We start from the raw sequence: 21,730 nt of genomic DNA, 5'->3' as shown, positions 1-21,730 counted from the left end.
ACCAGAAAAGCGAATAAAATAAACCAAATTAATAAATCACTTTCCAGAAGTTCCGTTTGGGTTGCTTATTAAGACCACACAAAGCCTAATCGGGGTAGAATCTACAGGTTTAAGTGGGGTCCGAACCCGGGACCCTTTGATTACAAGGCCACGATGTTCCGTCATCGGGGAGTTCCAAAAGTTCAATAAAAGATGATGCTGACTATTCCAGATTAGAAGAGAAGTGAAGCTGATATTTGAACTAGGCTTTTCACGTAACACGGTAACGTGTACAATGTTCTGTGTCGAAAAGCGCCTAGAAGCTTTAGAAATGTGGCTATGGTGAAGAACAGAGCGTATGAAATGGACAAATGAAGAAAAAACTGCGTTGGAAAGAGCAATGCTGGAAAGTGATCAAGAAAAGATAAGGGAAGTGATTGGGGCACTGGTTAAGAAGGAAGGGGGGGGGGGAATTGTAACACATATTGATATACAGTATCGCTTATTTGGGATAACCTACGGAAGTAGGTGCAATTTGACTCTTTACTGACTGGACCACTGTAGGTGTTTTCAAAAGAAAACCAATTTATATAGGCAGAGGTGTTTAACTTGGTGCGCCCCCCCCCCCCAAAAAAAAAACCTTTGCTGAGTGTTGTTTGTCGACAGGTTTATTTTTGGTGCAAGCCGAACCAATATTCTGATCTATAGGATGAAAACCCCCCTACAAAACTCCATTGCTGTGTAATGGGCCATTCAGAAAAAACCCATCGCCTACAAGTAGTGGGGTTTACGGTACGGACAGCGCAACTTTTAAGTGTAGAAAAGGCGAGGCTATTTGATTGAACAATCAGATTTGCTTACACTTAAAACAAAGCCAAGAGAGGCCTATACCCCAATTCTTCAGGTGTGATATGCTCTGATTTTTAAGAAATTCTGAATTTCTAGTGTAGAAAAGGCGAGGGCTCAACAGATAGATTTACCCATACTTAAGACAATGCCAAGAGGGGCCTATACCCCAATTCTTCCAGTGTGATATGCTCTTAATTTTAAGAATTTTGAATTCTAGTGTAGAAAGGGTGAAAGCCTCTCAGACAGATTTGCTTATACTTAAAATTATGCCAAGTTCCCATATGATCTTATTGCTTATAGTGTGTTTTTCTGTCAAAATCCCAGGAATTGAATTTTAGTGTAGCTCAGATTGATTCTGCCATGTATATTAATATAAAGCTTATAGTTACTGGGTTCTGAGGCCCAGTGGAGTGTGGTGCATAGCCCTATGGTTTTTATTGCCTTGCAATCAGGAGGCCTCTGGGTTTGAGTCCTGATAAAATGTGAAGCCTCTCCTGATGGCAAAATGTTAATATTGTTGCTTTGTAAGCAAAAGGCTCGGGTTTGAGTCCTGATAAAATGTAAAGCCTCTCCTGATGGCAAAATGTTAATATTGTTGTCTTGTAAACAAGGGGCTCCGGGTTCGAGTCCTCATATAATATTTAAGATTGAAAACATGTGGCAAAATAATATGTCCACAAGTGGGATTTTGAGAATAGTTGATATACAACTCCCAGATCTGAAAACCTGGTAAAAAGTGTTTTACAATAATATATTGTACAAAAAACTGAATTTTCTTATTTTTTCATGTTTTATAACCACCTCCTCAATACAATAGGAGAAGAGCGGGTAAGCATAGTTAATTGTTTGCGTGCTTTGCCGGCACGCAAGAGACACGCTAGAAGGGGGCATTAATGATTTTTCTGTATGATTCACTGAAGGGGTCATTAATCTTTCAGCACGACAGGGGAAAAAGTGTAACAAATTCCTAGTCATGCAAGACAACATGTAAAAGTGTAACAAAGATTATTGAGATAAAGATACATATTTTCACACAGTGGCAATGAACTGTACCCCCCTCATGCTAAAAGCAATTCTGTTCAGATAATATGAGCCTAGGCAAAGACTTAGAAAATATTATGGCAGTTCAAAATCCAATTTTGTCTGCATAAGGGTCTCAGAACCCAGTAAAATATGGGCATATTCTATTTGGAGACGTATTAATATTGTGGCATTGTAATCAGAGGCTTTGGGTTCGAGTCCTGATATAAGATTGAAATATATGCAACTGCCCACACATAAGATATTCACTGCTAGCTGATAAACAGTTGAGGTTTGTGTGTTGTATAACAGCAAAACTATCACCAAAACCTAGTTACTGCTGTTGTTTGGGTATAAAAGCACCAGCTCAGCCATTAACTGCTGAACCCAACTGATATTTTTATTAAGTATAAAGTTTGGAATTGAAGCCCAGAAAATCTTATATAATAAACTACAAGAAAAAATGCCAAAACAAAAATATTGCAATCGGTGTAATAAAAATATATCTAGTTCTCATTGGGCTAGACATTGCCGTATTTGTAACTCTAAGAAATGCAGAAAGGCCATGAAAATATGTCCAAGATGCCATAAAATATTAAGCAAGGCATATTACAAATGGCATAAGTGTAATTCTTATGTACAGTCATCAACATTGCCCCCACAACCATCCACATCTGGTCTGAAAAGGAAGCATGAAACACCTGTTAATGCTGGACCTGCAAAGCAGCCACGCTATGAACCACCCATACATAGCAGTTTTAATGCCCAACTTAGGGATTACCAGTTTGTATCAGAGCCAAGATGCGGCATTAAGAATTTCTTGAACAGTATAAATTCTGATCTGCAGGCAATTCTTAATGCACAAAATGGCTCTTATAAGCTATCCCTCAAATTGTTTGTACAATATAAGAAACCAAATGGCACAAAATTTACACAGCCCCACATAACAGAAACTGTACCTGTATATTCAAATGCAAATTCAGACACAATAATAAGCAGCTTGATAAATCAACTGAACATCAAACACTCTGAATTTGCAGCAAAAGAGTCCGGATGGAGCCTATGCGGTTCATCACACAAGTTATATGTTAATATTTCTGAATTCACTCCTTTACAAGGATCTACTTATGTACCATTGCCTGCCAATATCAAAAACAAAAGAGCCGTGGTCAATATAAAAAATGCCGACCAGAAATGCTTTTTGTGGTGTATATTAGCTGCTTTGTATCCAGTTTCAAAGGATCCTCAGAGAATAACTTATTACAAACAACATGAACATCTTTTTGACGATGTAATGGAGGGTTTGGAATATCCAATGTCAGTTCAGAATATTGATAAATTTGAAAAAAGAGCCAAGCACATCAATGGCAAACAATTATCTATTAATGTATTTATTTGTTCCACTGGCAATTGTCCGATAGCACCTCTCAGAATCAGTACAATTGATGATGAATCTGCTATTCCGATTGATCTGCTCTTAATTGAAGGGGATGATACATACCATTACACTCTGATACATAATCTTGAAGCTTTAGTGAGAACACAACTAGACAAAACTCATACAATATTTAAGTTGTGCAGAAGATGTTTAACTGTATTTGATGGTCAAAAAATGGTGAAGGGGGTTCGGGAAGAGAATGCAGAAATTGCTAAAAACAAGTTAATTGAGCATCTGAAATACTGTGGCAACCATAAACCTGTTCATATGGTGATGCCCAATCCAAGTGAAAAAGCAGAATTCAAAAAGTATGAAGCCTTGTTGGAACACCCAGCATATATTGTCTGTGATTTCGAATCGAATCTCAAATCTCTTGCATTCTGTAGCCCAGATCCAGAAGAATCATCAATTACACCATACCAGCTACATGAACCTTCCAGCTTTTGTTATGTGGTTGTACGGGACGGTGTAGCTAGTGAGCCATACTTATACAAGGGACCAAATGCCATCAAAGAATTTAAACATGGAATAGAAAATGAGTGCCGTGACATAGCATCTAACATCTTATTAATATCAAAGCCTATGTTGCCTTTAACAGAGGAACAGATTGAAGATTTCAACAAAGCAGAAAAATGCCCGGTATGTGATTGTGAATTTTCAGATACAAATATCAAGGTTAAACACCATTCTCATACAGATGGTCGATATAAACAGGCCCTGTGTAATAGCTGTAATATTCAGATCAAGAGACCAAGATTTGTCCCCATATTTTGCCATGGAGCATCCAATTATGATTTCCATCATCTGATCAGATACGAGGGGTTTGACAAGCAGAATTTAAACATTTTAGCTGAAAATGATGAAAAATATATATCTATTAGCAAGATAATTAAAGTTGATGGTGTTCCTATTCAATTAAGATTTCTTGATTCTTACAGATTTTTACCTGCTAGCCTGGCTACACTGGCCTCTCAATTATCTGATGATGACTTGAAAATCACACGTGCCTCGTTTCCAGATCAGGAGCTGAAATTAATTAGGCGGAAGGGTGTATATCCATATGACTATGTCACAGATTTTTCTAAATTTGATGAGTGTTCCCTGCCACCACAAGAAGCGTTTTACAGCAAAATCAGAGGATCTGGAATCACTGATGAAGATTATCACCATGCCAAGTTGATGTGGGACAATTTAAATTGCCAGACATTTGGTGATTATCACATGGCTTATTTGAAACTTGATGTGACCCTCTTAGCTGATATATTGCAGGCATTCAGAAAATCTTCCATGCAAAATTATGGACTGGACCCAGTGTATTTTTACAGTGCCCCGGGCCTAGCATGGGCTGCAATGTTTTTCAACACCAAAAAGCCATTGGATCTGATCCACGATCAAGAAAAGTATCTGTTTATGGAGGAATGTATAAGAGGGGGGATGGTGCAATGTTCCCAGAGATATGCCAGAGCAAATAACAAATACATGCCTGATTATGATCCAACACGGCCATCAAATTATATACTGTATGGAGATGCAAACAACCTCTATGGTCACGCTATGATGGATAAATTGCCATATGCAGGGCTTGAGTGGGTCGAAGATTTCAATATTGAAGATCTTCAGGATTTTGATGACAGTGAATATGGCCTCTTCTTAGAGACTGATCTGATGTTTCCAGATCATTTACACAACAAATTTTCTGATCTGCCCCCAATTCCCGAGGTTCAGTGCTCACCTGGCTCTAAACAGAGGAAGCTCATGACGACTCTGGAGCCGAAACAAGGCTATGTCATATATTACAAAAACCTACAGTTCCTGATGAAACATGGTGTTCAAGTAACCAAAGTTGGCAAAGTTTTGAGGTTCAGGCACTCAAGATGGTTGAAACCATACATTGATACAAATACGGAGCTTCGAACATCTGCAAAAAGCGAATTTGATAAGGGCTTGTTTAAATTGATGGTGAATTCAGTGTATGGCAAAACTATTGAAAATGTCAGGAAACATACCGATGTTAAAATAATTACTGACCCCAGCCTGAGCAAAAAATTGGTTGCAAAGCCCAACTTCAATTACAGAAGAATTTATGATGAGCACATGGCACTTTTCAACATGATGAAAACAAAGATCAAGTTTGATAAACCTATTTATGAAGGGGCTGTGATATTGGAATCGTCCAAATTACATATGTTAATATTATATTATGATGTGCTGAAACCTTTTTATGGTGATCGTGTAAAATTATTGTACATGGACACGGATAGTTTTATTCTTGAAATTCAAACAGAAGATGTTTATCAAGATATGTCACAGCCTGAATTGTTTCAATATTTTGATACCAGTGAACATACAAAGATTCAACAACACCACAACAAAAAGGTGCCTGGCAAGTTAAAAGATGAGACACTTGGTGATGTTATTGTGGAATTTGCTGGGTTAAGTGCCAAGATGTACAGTTTTAAAACATGTAGTGCTGTTGTCAAAAAAGCCAAGGGCATTGGCAGAGTGACTGTGGAAAAAGAGCTTGTATTTGAAGATTATAAAAATTGCATCAAATCACAGAATTCAATTAGAACATCAGAAAATAGAATTCAGAGTGAGAATCACTTATTGACTTCAAATATTGTAACAAAAGTGGCTCTGGACCCACATGATGACAAGAGATGCATTTTGTCATGTAACATACATACTCTACCTTGGGGGCATTGTGATTTGAAAAATGGGAAACAATGCCCAATTCCAGAGCATGATTTGAAATAAATAAACATGCCTATGAACTTATTTGGGTTCAAAAAACAGGCTATTATGGACCTGCCAACACCGCAAGCCTCTCCTGATATGCTGTCTAAACTGAGTGGCTTGTTAATTATTCATCTGAACAGCATACTTACAGATAATGATGAAGAAACAGGCAAAATATTGTACATATTTAACAATAATTTAAATCACTACCAATTACCTGTAGGTGGGCAATTGCAATTTATTACAACCCCTGAGGGTGATGTTAAAATTTCAGTAGGGAGAAATATTTATAGAATCAAGCACTCAAACATGGTTTCTGGCACTGTATATACTGTTTCTGCTGGTGACTGCTTATATATTGAGGTCTCTGGATCTTATGACAAGCTTATACCCTTTTTTATAGAATTAAGAATCAGATACTCTATAATAAATAACCAATAAAAGAAAATGCCTAATGATATATTTGGCCACACAAGACATGAAGATCACAGTGATGAGATTCTGATGCTTGATGTCAGAGTCAAGAAATTGAGAAGTGATTTACAAGCTTTACAAACCACACTGAATGCCAGTCTTCAATTAGAAATTACAAATTTACAATCACAATGCATGGACCCTCTTCTTAAAATTGATTCTGAACTCAAAGTGCTGCTTCAGAAATATACTGACCTGGCAACATTGGATAATTTTCAAAGTTTAGAAGAAGCTGTAGCAGCTCTTCAAGCCAAATTTAAGACCCAGGCCACCAACTCCGAGCAATTGAAACAGCAATTGGAAGAGCAGATAAATAATGTCCAGACACAGCTCCAAACAATTGTCAAAAGCATAAAATCACAAGAAGATTTTGATCTAGTGATTTCCACTCTAAAGGAACAGATTCAGTCACTCCAGATACCTAATCTGGACCCTCTGCACAATGCCATAGCCGAGGTTAAAGAAAAAATTGAGACACTTGAAAATTTTATGAACAACTTGCCATCTTCTGATGCTTTGAATGCAATAACTCGGAGTGTTGCAAACATTAAGCTGCAACTTGAAACATACGAAGATTTTGGAAAAATTCAAAGTTCCATAACCCATCTTGAAGGTACAATAGCAGCAGTGCAAAGTGATTTGGCAAATGTACTAGAATCCAGATTGCCTGGGATTGTAGACACACTTGTCAGTGTCCAGCAACAGATCACAAAACTTGAAAACCTCAACACTGAATCTGAGCTATCTCATTTTCATCACTTGATCGATGATATCCAAACAAAGCTTGAAATTTTACAACAATCAACACCCTCTCAGGCAGATATAGCCCTGCTCCAAAATGCTATGCAAAATGTGGCTGATGCATCTGAATTAAACAATGTAAAATTGGCACTTGAATTTTTGCAGAATACAGTATCAAATCTTCCCACATCACAGGAACTTAAAAATATTAAGAGAGCAGTGAATAGGATATTGAAATCAGAAGATATCAAGAATATCCAGGCAGAGATCAAACAACTCACTCAGACAGTGGCCACTCTTCCAACCAATCAACATATTAATGAACTGCATGCTCTGTTTGAGGATATCAGAAGACAGGTCCATGATCTTACTGCTCAAAATTCAAAATTGGCAGTTGTTGAAAATTTGCAACAAATTGTAGCCAATATCAAGCAACAGCTAGGGACCATGGAATCCAATCAAGCAAATGCTTTGTCTGTTTTTGCCACCCAGCTTCAAGAGATTGTGCAACAATACAAGAGACTTGCTGTGGACATAAAGATCAAGCCAGGCCATGATGATGTTGTTAGGACCATCAATGAGCACCTTGAATCTGTAACAAGCAGATTGCTTACAGCAGAAAAGGAAATAACGGGCATAATCGAGAATCCAAAACATACAGTAATTCTTGAATTGTACAGCATCCCCAACAAAGAATATGATTCACCATTTACACCAGGTGGCAAAATATATATGCTGTCCCCTGCACAATTTTATTATCAATTTTTTGTTGGAGGCACATTGAGACCAATCAAGATCAAATATTGGCATCAGCCACAGGCACACCACTACCCTACCTTATCAATAACAAATGCTGAGAACAAACCGAAAATCACCAGTGTAGAATTGGAGGATTTTACAGACCCCAATACATTAGAAACAGCCTATGCTGAAGATGATGGCTCTTTGGAATTTAAAATACAAATAGGGGACAAATTATATTTAGAAAATCCTGCAGTATCAGCTGCTGAACACCCTATAGTTGCAATATTCTTGTTTACATATTATGTCTAGACAAATTATTGTTGATGAATTACACAGACAAGCCAGGCATAATTTTAAGAGACTGCCAGTAGTCACAAAGGGCATAGATGATTTATGGCAAAGCGACTTGATTGAAATGGCAACCGGACAGTTGAAAAACTTAGACAAAATCAACAAGGGCTACAAGTATCTACTCACTGTGATAGACACATTTTCAAAATTTGCATGGGCTGTGCCACTCAAATCCAAGACTGGAAAATGTGTTACAGAAGCCCTCAGGACAATCATCAATCATTCAGGAAGATCACCGCGCTATTTGCAAACAGATAATGGCAAAGAATTTTATAATTCAGTGTTTCAACAATTTATTAAAAGCCAGGCAATAAAACATTACTCGAGTTACAGTGATCTCAAAGCCTCAATTGTAGAGAGATTCAACAGAACCTTAAAAAATCTTATGTATAAACAATTTACCCTCCAAGGTAATTATAAATGGATTAATATTCTTCCAGAACTTCTACATAAATATAACAACTCGGTCCATTCCACAATCAACATGAAACCCTCTGAAGTAACTTCATCTGATGAGCAAAAATTGATCAGGACTGTTTATTATCCTAGATACCAGCCAACAACAAGAAGGGCCAAATACAGGGTGGGCGACCAAGTAAGAATCAGCAAATATAAGCACTTATTCAAAAGAGGCTTTACGAGAAACTGGAGCACCGAATTATTTACAGTGGTTCAAATTAAACCTGGGACCCTTAACACATATATAATAAAAGATCATCGAGGAGAAATTCTCAAAGGCCGATTCTATGAACAAGAGCTCAGCAAAACTAAACAGCCTGACACATATCTCATAGAAAAAATTATCCGCAGAAAAGGCAACAAGTTATTTGTCAAATGGCTGGGTCATCCGGAAAACAGCTGGATCGATGCAGACAAAATAATAATATGAGCACCTGGGATGTTATAAAAAGGCTGCCAGAACCTGAACAGCAGAATAAGAGAAATGGCAACTTGCTGCCTGATAATATTAGATGTCTTATTGTTGGGCCATCTGCTTGTGGTAAAACTACACTAATGGTTGATAATTTTTTATTGGCACCCAACTGGTTAGACTGGAAAAACAGGCACTTGTATGTTTTCTCAAAGAGCTTGGAACAATTAAAATATCAGCAGCTGATGAAGCTATATGATGGATTGGATATTGCCATTTTTGAACCAGATGTTAAGCCACTTGATGAATGTCTCGATAATTCTGTTGTTGTGTTTGATGACATTATACTGGATAATCAAAACAAGGTTAGAAATTTCTTTACACAGGGCCGGCACAAAAACATTGATTGTTTCTACCTGGCACAGACTTTTTCTAAAATACCCAAGCAGCTGATCCGAGACAACAGCAATTTTATATGTGTGTTTCATCAAGATCATACCAACCTCAAACACATACATGATGAATATGTAGGTGGGGACTTGAGCTACAATGATTTTTCTAAATTTTGCAGCAAGTGCTGGAGCCAGGACAGTTATGGGTTTGTCACAATTGATATGACAAGAACACCTAATACTGGCAAATACAGAAATAAAATCAACGATTTTCTAGACGTTGAGACATAAATAAACAACCATGAAACGACCAGTCATTGATGATCTTAAGTTAAGAGATTATCTTGTAAAAAGATTTAAGGGATGGAAATCAGAGAACCGGGGAATTTATGAAAAACACAAACAAACAGAACAGCCTGTCATTGATGCTATTAATAATTTAGGTAAGAATATCAAAACTGTTACAGAGCAAAATCAAGATTTGATTACGGAGCTTGTACCTGTAGCTGCAAGAAACATATTAGATTATCCATTCACCCCACTTTCCAGTATTCATACACCTAGTCCTGTTGCTCCTAGAAGAATTGAAGCTACTCAGGATCCTATTGAATTGGGTCTTCTTGCTCAAAAATATTTAACCACACCTAAAGACAACAAAGATGAGGTGTTTGGTTTATATGCCGACACAGAGCTTGATGGGAGCATCATACATAGAATCGGCAATTTCAGAGTAACATTTATGGGAGATGATATAATTGTTTATTCAGAATCTCGTCTCGGAGAAAAAGGTGCTTTTGTTAAGTACCCCGGAACACCTGGATTGTGGGAACTGATGACTAGGAAGAGGCCAGGCAGCTATACAGATCAGGATTATGAGCATTACAAAGAAATATTAATAAAATCAGATGCTCTATACCAGAACAATGATCCCACACAAAAAAGAGTCAAGTCTAGCAGTGGGGCAAAATACAACAATTTAATCAAGCCCATATGGTCACAGATCAAGACTGGCAGTGGAATCAAACAATACAATACTCTGCCTAAAGAATTTGTGTGGGTTGATGATGTCAGGAAACTTGTAGATAGGTTATTGGTGATAGCTGGGGAGGAAAATGCTGGCAACCACAATTTTTACAATGAAAAGGTTGGAATTATGGACATGATAAGCACAAAATTGTCTAATTTTATAGTGAATGACCCTAAGGGGATTGGATATCTCATAAAAATTATTAATACTCTACCACCTAAATTTTGGAATATTTCTGAGGGTCGGGGGTTGGTTAATGACATTATAAACAAGCTGCCATTTGAACTACACATTCCAGGCTATCAGTATTGTGGTCCAGGCACAAAACTGGATCATAGATTAAACAGAGGGGATCCTGGTGTTAATCCCCTAGATGCTGCTTGCAGAGACCATGACATAGCATACAACACACATTCTGATCTTGACAAGAGACATGTTGCAGACAAAAAATTAGAAGAGGCTGCATTTGGTAGATTTGTAAGCAAAGATGCTTCTTTGAGTGAAAAAATAGCAGCATTGGGAACCACCATAGCTATGAGCACCAAACAAAAACTGGGGTGGGGGCTGTGAACATGTATATAATAAACCTACAATGAAGGCCAAGGGTGTTATGTATCAAATACCTTATGCAGGTCTCAAATCTCTTAAAACTATTGACAGTCTTTTAACCAAAAAGCAGCGCAAGAAAAAAAGCTCTTGTATTGCAAAGGGACATGGTATGAAATTGTTGCTTAGTACCCCCCAATTAAAAAAATTACAGCAATCCAGGAAAAAATTGCATACAGGGGGATTCATATTTACTATCCCTGCCATCTTAGCTGCTCTCGGGGCTGTTGGGAGCTTGGCCGGGGGATCAGCTGCCATAGCAAAAACAGTAATAGATGCCAAGAAGAATAGGGCAGAATTAGATGAGCAGAAGCGCCATAACCTGGCCATGGAGAAAAAAGGCAAAGGTGTTAAGAGAGCCATGAATAAGTTTAAAAAAAACAAGAGCCGCTTACAAACCAAGATATTGAAGCTTTAATCAAGCCATTGGGCATCAAACATTTTAGAGGTGTGTACATGTCTGATTCTTTACCGGAACAACCACTCAACAAAGAGTGTGGCATTGTTAATTTGGATGAGTACAAAAATCAGGGCACTCACTGGATTTGTTATCTTAAATATTTAAACAATGAGGCATTTGTGTTTGATTCATTTGGAGGTGTTCCTCCTGAAAATTTAATAAAATATCTAAATTCAGCTAATCTTTATTACAATAATGCCCGTGTTCAAAACTTCAAAGATGTTAATTGTGGACATTTGTGTTTATCTGTTCTCAGATATATGTCTCAAATAAATAAACCATCAATTGAAAATTTTCAAAAAGCCTTGTGGTATTTAAAACATCATGGGGGTATTCCATCTCACCAGCCAAAATTCAATATTGAAACTCAAATTGCATGATGACATAGTGTATCCCAAAACAATAGCTCTCAGAGCATTTTACGGCATGTACCTGATCCCAAATATTACGCACCACAACAACACAATTGCAGTAGGGGATCAAAAAATTGTCATCACTCCAGGACAGTATAATCTGTCCACTCTAAATGCTCAATTACCCAGAGGTATAGTGTTAAGTCAAAATTCTGTCACTCACAGAGTAGAGATTGTATCTGCTACGGAAACGGTGCATCTGGGTACTATAGGAGAGCTGTTAGGATTTGAGAACAACACAAAACTTGAACCGGCCATCAAACACACTGCTATGAATATACCTAAATTCTTAGCCATAGAGACTCTGAATATTCACTGTAATGTGGCCGAGGGTATGATCACCAAATCAAATGGCATAGGCACTCACAAACAAACCGGCATCATTGCAACATTCAAACCTAATTCCGAATTTATGGAGCCAATCATCTACAATCCATCCCCAACATTATATTTTCCTGTGTGCCATAATAGAATAGATTACATTGAATTGATGGTCACTAATGAAAAAGAAGAATTAGTTGATTTTGCTGGAGCCACAACAACTGCAATCATAGAGATTAACATTTAAATAAAAATACATACAATGGAAAATATTGAGAGTTATGAGCTACAATCATTCCCCCCAAACAGGAGGACATTTGCAAATTTAAATCAACCCAACACGGAGGTTGAGGTGGATCTTGATGTTGGGGATGGATTTATACACCCTCACAGAGCAGATCTATACATCAAATTTGATGTCGTAAAGCTCGATGGAACAGATTATCCGGCAAATTCAAATATAAGATTGGTAGATAATTTTGTGCCGCATCTGTTCTCTGAAATTGAGATCAGAAAGCATGGCGTTGTTATAAACAGAATAGATTATCCCGGCATTACCTCCACGGCTTTGGCCACTCTAAAATTATCCAAAACCGAGGCTTCATACTACAAAATCGGTGGATTTGAGGCTGGTGATAAGATATTATCTAAGAACCACACAGTGCTGTTCCCCATGCGCCTGTTGCCAGGATTCTTCTCGGATTACAAAGATATTATGTGGAAGGGTGGTTTAAGAATCACATTTAGAAGAGCTGCAAATGATAACAATGCTTTGATGAGGTACAGCACATTAAACCCTACAGGGGAAGCTCTGCCTAATACCCTACCTGATGCAGGCAAATGCATTATTCAGACTATGGAGTTAAGAATCCCTGTTGTTGAATATGAGGCCAGTTATGCTCTTAAATACAAAGCTGATATAATAAAAAATCCACAGATTCCTCTGCAATTTTATACATATCAATGTGTACAGAAGCCCGCATCTGGCACCTATTATGAGTTTGATGCTACAAATTCATTCTCCAGTATTCAATATGACATGCCTGATTTTGTAGTGGTATTGTTTCAGACTGGAAGACACAATAATCAGGAAAAAAATTCAAGTAGATTTGATAACTGCAACATCAAGAACATATATCTTAAAAATGGCAGAAATGAGGTATTCCCCAGAGAAAATTACAATTTAGACATGTCCAAGGATGATTTTCTCAAATTATATGAGGCATTTTCGGCTTTCAAAAGAGTCACTACTGGCAGTACTGATATGTACTACACTCCAGATGAATTCAAAACACGGAGACCCATGTTTGTAATCAACACTTCAAAAAGAAAACAAGTTGTGGTGAATGACAGAACAAACATTAAAATTATCTGTGAATTCCATGAGGCTTTACCTGAAGACACCATTTGTAGTGTCATTCTCATAGGTGAAAAATCATATGTTTATGATGTAAGAAATGAGAGAGTCACGGAGCAGTTCTAGAAGATAATTGTTCTATTATCCTGTTGTACAACACACAAACCTCAACTGTATTATCAGCTAGCAGTGAATATCTTATGTGTGGGCAGTTGTATATATTTCAATCTTTTATGAGGACTCGAACCCGGAGCCCCTTGTTTACAAGACAACAATATTAACATTTTGCCATCAGGAGAGGCTTTACATTTTATCAGGACTCAAACCCGAGCCTTTTGCTTACAAAGCAACAATATTAACATTTTGCCATCAGGAGAGGCTTCACATTTTATCAGGACTCAAACCCAGAGGCCTCCTGATTGCAAGGCAATAAAAACCATAGGGCTATGCACCACACTCCACTGGGCCTCAGAACCCAGTAACTATAAGCTTTATATTAATATACATGGCAGAATCAATCTGAGCTACACTAAAATTCAATTCCTGGGATTTTGACAGAAAAACACACTATAAGCAATAAGATCATATGGGAACTTGGCATAATTTTAAGTATAAGCAAATCTGTCTGAGAGGCTTTCACCCTTTCTACACTAGAATTCAAAATTCTTAAAATTAAGAGCATATCACACTGGAAGAATTGGGGTATAGGCCCCTCTTGGCATTGTCTTAAGTATGGGTAAATCTATCTGTTGAGCCCTCGCCTTTTCTACACTAGAAATTCAGAATTTCTTAAAAATCAGAGCATATCACACCTGAAGAATTGGGGTATAGGCCTCTCTTGGCTTTGTTTTAAGTGTAAGCAAATCTGATTGTTCAATCAAATAGCCTCGCCTTTTCTACACTTAAAAGTTGCGCTGTCCGTACCGTAAACCCCACTACTCCTACATAAAATCGTACGCCACTGATCTCAGGGAACGTCTCATCACAAGCTTGACCCTGTGACGTAACGGGGAAACAGTACTGCACACGGAATTTCCATTGTAACCACAAAGTGTCCAGGCTCTTTAACTGTACCGAACACATCTGTGAAGCGCGCTTGCACACTCCACAGAGTTAGGTCATTCACAGACTACTAAGATAATCTCGGGACAGTACTTGTCGAAAGCAGATGCCCGTCCACTACAGATGGCGCTGACAACAACTGTCGAGTCGAGTGGGCATTTATGTTAATCCACTCCATGCACTCGCATAAACATTATCGGTTTTGTGACAGTAAGGAGAGGCTATGCTATATTCTCGCAGAATATTTCATGTATTTGTTACATAAAGCACCACTATTTGCAGTGGAGAAAGAAGATAAAATTCTTGCAATGAGAAAAAGGCACTCATATTTGTCTCTGATTGAAGCTCAAGCAGACGACGAAAATTTTCCATACATACTAGTTGTAAACCTACAATTTTTCGCGCATCAGTTAAATATCTTCTTGAAAATTTTTTTCAGAAGCGATAGAGCAATCCGTAAATACATTTATATGTATCGACGTGCCCAGGATTTTCGAAAGGTAGGGGTCACGTACACTTTTTTTTAGTAGTCAGCCCTCATTTTGCTATATTTTCCTGCCTTGACGTTATTTTTATTTTTTTTAAGTAATAGGGGTTATGCCCCCAACAAATCCCCTTGGGCACCCCACTGTCGGCAGTTGTTTTACTAGTTTTCGTGTTCGAACTGGAAATCACTGTGGGGGTTGTTTGTTCCTTCCAGCCATGTGAAAATGCTGGGAAATGGATGCTCTACGGAAATTTTCCTAGCCGAGGGGATGGCGTTCTCCACTCGAAATACTACACACAACCCGTATATTTAAATCTGCCGCTACCTACAATTTTAAAAGGAAATATTTAACCTTAAAATGACAAACTTTTACACAAGCCGAAATAAATAACCATTACGTGCAGGTTCGAACTTGCATAGGTATTGCAATACCATAATGGTAGCGAAAATTATTATTGTTACATATCTGTGAGAAATGGAGTTACATTCAGTCCCTTGCCTAACCAAAATATCCCCGCACACCCCCGTTTTGTGAACATACCATACAGTGCTTCCATCTACTGGTTCATCTGAACTTGCAATTCTTCTAAAAGAGGGCTGCACCACGAGGCCTACCAATTTATTCGTGATTAATCTACAGTTCGACCAAGATGAGAAATTCCTGTGGAGCTGCCGTCGAAGTTTCAACCCTAAGCGAACGCGATGCAATCAGCTGCTTGCCACGTAATCCTGCCCCTGCGTTGCCAAAATGTGAAACGTTCAACACATCGTCGTCGCCATCATTCGGTGCTAAGTGTATCATTATGAAGGGAAAAATGACGAAAGCAGAGTAAGCAGTATTTAACTTTGTTGAGATTCTGACACCGAAGCAAAGTAAGAAAGATATAAATATGGATACATCGGGGCAGGTCTGTCTCCCTTAGTTCGCCAGGTTTTTTTCTCATCTTCGTAGAGCTAGAAACGCTACGTATAGCATTTATTTTCATAGTCCTTTACACCACGAACTTTTAAATTATGGTAATAATATCAGCATAACTTAAGTTATACTCTATGCGCACTATACTTCGAGCAATAAAGGAGTGAAACTTGCCTCAATCGTTAGCCATACCAATCAATGATGTAAGCCCACAGATATAGCAGCATATTTATAAATTACAAAGAAATCCTGTGAAAATGATCTATCGGCATCTCAACATAGTTATCCTGAGGCTAATTTTAACTAAATTTCTCAAGACTCCTCATTCAAAATGGCAACCATCAGTAGATTTAGTCCTTAGCTAAACATATTGCTGTTGCAAGTCTGATGGTATCACATCCCAAATCCTTCATAATGCATGACTACCTGTCAATACAACGATCCAGTTGTCATCTCTACACAATCAATGGATGAGACATAACATGTATCTGCCATTGCACAATCTTCACAAGCTCTGTTCACACGCTAATCCAAACATTGATAGACAGCACTTGTACTTTGTGAAATCCTCAGCAACTTAATTTCCTTGCAATTGGCTTGTTTTTTGTACCGCAAAGCTGGAGAGACAGGGTTTTAGACTGGAAATTGACAGCTTACACATTCGCGAACATTTCCATTAAGATAAGATTCACAACATAGAAGCACCTGGACAACTGGTTCTATTGTTTTACTTCTTTGTAAGAACGAAATGAAAACGTAAAAGTATAGATTCTTGCCGCCATGCAATTCTTGACGTTTGAGGATATTCGATTCAGTGTTGGCAAGTCATTCCTCGGAAATGTATGAAATCAGCGACGAATACACAACAACGTATCAAGCATATTATATTTAGCGCTGTCAATCGGTGCGACACAAAAACAAAGTGGCAAGTGACATCAAACCTGTAGATCTCGGGGTAAGAATTTCAAGTGAAATGACATTAGGATGCAGATAGAAAGATACGGTACCCTTGACCCTCTGAAATATATTGCATGGTTTATGAAGATTTTGTTGATTATGAACGTTTTCAGTTGATTTAGCTCTCGGAAATGTGTTATTGTGAAGTAAAGTACGTCTGCTGCATTAACATGTTACTTTACTGTGAAGCAGTGAATATAGCACCCAAAACGACATTCCACAGCAGCAGCTATAATTTTATATTAGTTTTAGAAGCGATATCGGGCGCAGCTACGGAGAGCGTGTCATTGGCGACCAGCCAATAGCAGGAGTGCAACGTTGTAGAAACTGCGGCGCGCAAGTTAGACGCCGTGTTCTGTATTTTTCTTGCGCGCAAGATGTTTTCAAAAAAACTCGCCACTTTAAGGTTCATCACACGATGGGGCACGACATTTTTAATCTGTCTGTCCAAGTCCCGTGAATATCCGTCTCCTACAGCCGGAGTTATCGTTTCGCGAAGAAACACGGGAAAAAAACAGACGTGTTCCGTCTGTTTTTTTTTTCGTTGCCGCCGTGTTGATCCCGCCGAGTTGTGTCTTGGTAAAGACATGGGTGTCAAAGTCGGCTGAATATATATACAATGGCCCTTCATTGTCGCGGGCTTTCACGAACATTGCGAGTCTGAGTCACTTTCAGTTCAACGTTTTCGTAACAAGGACGGTGTAAGATACTTTTACTCGTAGGTCACGAAGAACAGTTGTGAGAGGATTCAATACAGCACTTATTGATTGATTTGATTTATTTTACTTCGCTTGATGAAGGGACACTTACAAACACCTATTCCCGGGCCGGAATTCGAATCTGGGAGGCCTGGCGTCGTAGCGCGATGTGAAGTCCAGCCCTTATGTTCGATAGTTGTGCAAGAGCGTGTGTTCCGTGAGTGTTATTTAATATTGTCGCGCCGGCCCCCATGGTGGAGTGGTTAGCATATCGCGCAACGACGCTAGGGGTCCCGGATTCGAATCCCGGCCTGGACATAGATGTTAATGAATGTCCATTCATCAATTTCATTACATCATCACTCATTCCCATCTTCGCAATTAGCCAAAAGTGGCAGAAAGCGAATTAAAATAAAGCAAAACAAATCAATTTATTAATGTCGCTCTAGAAACCTAGTACTAGTAGTACAGCAAAGGTAAAATATTACGTTTACAAGACAGAAATCTTCTTTTCTGAAGCAGTGGCGGTGATTGGGTTCCAAAACCGGGAGGGCAACGCGCCAGAATTGGGGGCAAAGAAATCATATTTTTCTTTGTAGATAAGGTTTAGGATAGTGCGGGCACCAAAGTGGCGAGAAGTGGGGGGGGACAATTGCCCCCCTCGCCCCCCCCCAATCGCCGCCACTGTTTTGAAATGTATTCTTACTTCAAGGAATTGGCGTTGGAAGAAGTGCGTGCTGAAAGCTGTGCTATGATATGATACAATCCTGTGTAGAATTCTTTACTATATATTTCACGTGGATGCATTTATATATAAAAAAGTTGAATATTGGACACAACGAATTATTTGTGTTTCTATTCCACTAGCAGTTGGTTTGGCAACAGCGCGACAGCACTGGCTGCGTATTGGCTTAATTCATGTTCCTTCTAAAAGCGTACACCGTATAGGTTAGGATTGTTAGGTTTGGTACTGATTTATTTTCTGCGTGTTCTCTCGCTGTTTTAGTGTACATACAAACAGTTTTTAATAACAGAAAGCGGTGAAAATACTTCGAAATTGCAGGTTTTAACTTACGTGGGCCATTGTTTGGGATCAAATATCTCCGTTATTTGTGCTTTCCTAACGCTGGAACCCCTTTTACATTACATAAAACATTGAAATCTGTCGATTAAAAAAAGGTTCGACGTAATTCTCGAGGGGGTACAGTGGGTAAACGGCGGTAAAGATCTTCATCGCCGCGACGAATCCAAGAGGTTGAAAAGTAGTGTAAAATAACAAATAAAAATTGCGTATTTGTACTATTCATTTAGTTATACACCGTAATAGACCGCGGCTGTGCACCTAAGCAGGAAAGTAACAATAAATTTTCAAACAGAAGGCGCTCAAAGAGAGAGAGAGAGAGATCAATTAAACCCCCATTTTTGGAAATTGCCAAAACTGACGATATAACTTGACAATACAAAAAGTCGCCTGCCAGTGTCCCTTTTGAGCAAGCAGTTACTCCGCCATAATCTTGTTCTAGGCTCGGCCTCATCGATGGCGCAGTGGTGGCGTCGTCCGTCGCCTTGTAATCAAGGGGTCTCGGGTTCGACACCCGGTGGAGGCACAATTTGTTCGGATCCCACTTTAAACTGTGGGCCCAGTCCCGATTAGCCTTACTGTGAATGAAGTGCACTTCAAACACCAAATCAATCAATCAATTGTTCTAGGATCAGTATACACTTTTGCAGCTTCTGTGTGAAGCATGGATCGTCTGGGTAAAACAAAGTATTCCACTTTATGTATAAGCTAATCGGGATTAGCCAAAAGCGTAACTTGACGAGGGTACGGAGGTCACTCGCCCACCAGTGTCTTGCCAAGAGGGGGGTTGGTAACGACTTAAGATGACCGGACCCCTCTCAGATTTTCTTCATATTTGGCATACTCACTAATTCAGGCCTCCTAATCACGAATCTGAAGTTAAAAGTTGTCGGAAACGTCTAGAAATTGCAAAATAAGCGAAAATAAGGCGTTAGTTTTCGGAACGGAAACTGTCGATTTTCGCGAAATCACCAAATTTTACGTACGTTTGCCTAACCTAACCACAGGTCAATGGTTCGTGGGGCTAGCGTCAATGGTTCGCAATTATTTTGCAATTTCTAGACGTTTCCGACAAATTTTAACTTCAGATTCGTCATTAGCAGGCCTCAATTAGTAAGTATGCCAAATACGAAGAAAATCGGAGAGGGGTCCGGTCATCTTAAGTCATACCGAGGGTTGTTGGGGGGAGGGGGTCATAACCCCACCCCCTTTGACCCAGTATTCCTTAAAAAAAGAACGTCAAAGGCAAGAAAAGGTAGCAACATTGGGACTAACTACTAAAAACGGATACGTAAACGAATGTGGCCCAGGCCTACGCAACTATTCTCGATCCACTATAAGAACGAAGGTAATGTAAACATAACCACGTGACTTTTGAGACAGTTCCTTTCCTATATGCAAGTTCAGGTGTTATATTGTCCACGAATATATTGGTCACAGCTCATAAAAAAAAAAGAGTCGAACAACCAATGCGATTCCTCAGAACACGTGTACTTGTTAAAATTAACTTCGTTTTTATAGCAGATAGAGAATAGAAAGTGTCGCCGCCACTGACGCAAATACTACACCCCAGCGACGCAAAAAACAGCTTACCGGGTGATCAAATCATTGCATGGAAATAAAATAACTACGAGCACAACAATCAGTGTGACAGAAGGAAAATATGGCAGAAGACAAAACAAATCGGACTACATTTGTTTATGTTAGCCTACAGAATGACACAATTAATTAAACTCACCTGACACATAACCAAAGCAATGAGTCAGCATCGCCGCAGCAAAACCAGTAGCGAAGGCAACTGTATATATCGGGTTCACTGTAGCCCAAAGTGTGTTTGTTCCGCAAACAATGAACACGTAGAAGAAGGTAGCCAAACATTCAGCGATAATAGACCGCCAAAATTCCAAAGTCCTCACTTCGGCCTGCATAGAAAGTCTGTGGGCTATTTGTGGCACCTCGTGGCGCATAGCGTCCAGTTTTTCGAACAGGGTAAGGATATGATACTCCACATTTTGGTTCGTTAAACTCACGGTAGCCATGTCGATATAGTGATAATTAACACGCTTGAAAATTAGAACCGTTTATAAAAATGGCAAGTTGGCAGTTACTTGCTATAAGATTCACAAACCGGGACGGTAACACACAACTGTTCTAGGCTGAACAACACACGATTTCGCGAATGCAAAACACTACGTGACGATGCACTGATGATTTAGATCTGCACGAATCGACGTCAATAGATTTTGTCACAATAGCGCGAAACATACTGATTTTATATAGTATTTTAGAAATTTGAAACTCACACAGTCACAGTAAAAATACACTTTTCTTTCAAGCTTCTCTTTCTTTTGTACAGAGAACACTAAACGTCTCTCATGCTTCGCCGACAGAAGTCCACCTGCCTCGTCACACGCAGCTGATCTCAACACACAACCTGAAGCACCACGCGCTCACGATGAAGTGCAATGCAAGTGAATGGGAAGAACCAACCGACCACTAGGAGCGCTGGTGTGCAGACACAGGTTGCGAGCAGGGTTGCTAGCGTATTAGTAATTTCCACATCTTTCATTTTCGTGGACGGGCAAAATCAATGATGTTTTCTCCCCAAGTCGTAATGAACGTGCTGCTGAGAGCGTAATAACGCGTATAAATCCTAATGTCTCGTATCTCTTAAAGGGAGAGCTAATGCGGATAAAATATTCGTTCTGAGAGAGAGCAATAAATTTACCGAAAGGGGAAAATCAGGG

At 38.9% G+C, this 21,730-nt stretch overlaps 1 protein-coding gene across 1 annotated transcript in view; it reads right to left on the bottom strand.

The window, feature by feature from the left end:
- bib (MIP channel family protein big brain) overlaps nt 1-21,433 on the bottom strand; it is a 193,834-nt gene extending 172,401 nt beyond the window's left edge. The window contains exon 1 of the mRNA XM_083110020.1: nt 20,722-21,433. Coding sequence (XP_082966146.1) covers nt 20,722-21,022 — 301 coding nt within the window. The 5' untranslated portion in view covers nt 21,023-21,433. The remainder of the gene's footprint in view (nt 1-20,721) is intronic.
- Between the last annotated feature and the right edge of the window lie 297 nt (nt 21,434-21,730).

Source organism: Lepisma saccharinum, chromosome 23, assembly GCF_977018435.1.
Source record: "Lepisma saccharinum chromosome 23, izLepSacc3.1, whole genome shotgun sequence".
In the NCBI taxonomy this organism is placed as follows: Eukaryota; Metazoa; Arthropoda; class Insecta; order Zygentoma; family Lepismatidae; genus Lepisma; species Lepisma saccharinum.
This window is presented reverse-complemented; position numbering and strand designations above follow the sequence as displayed.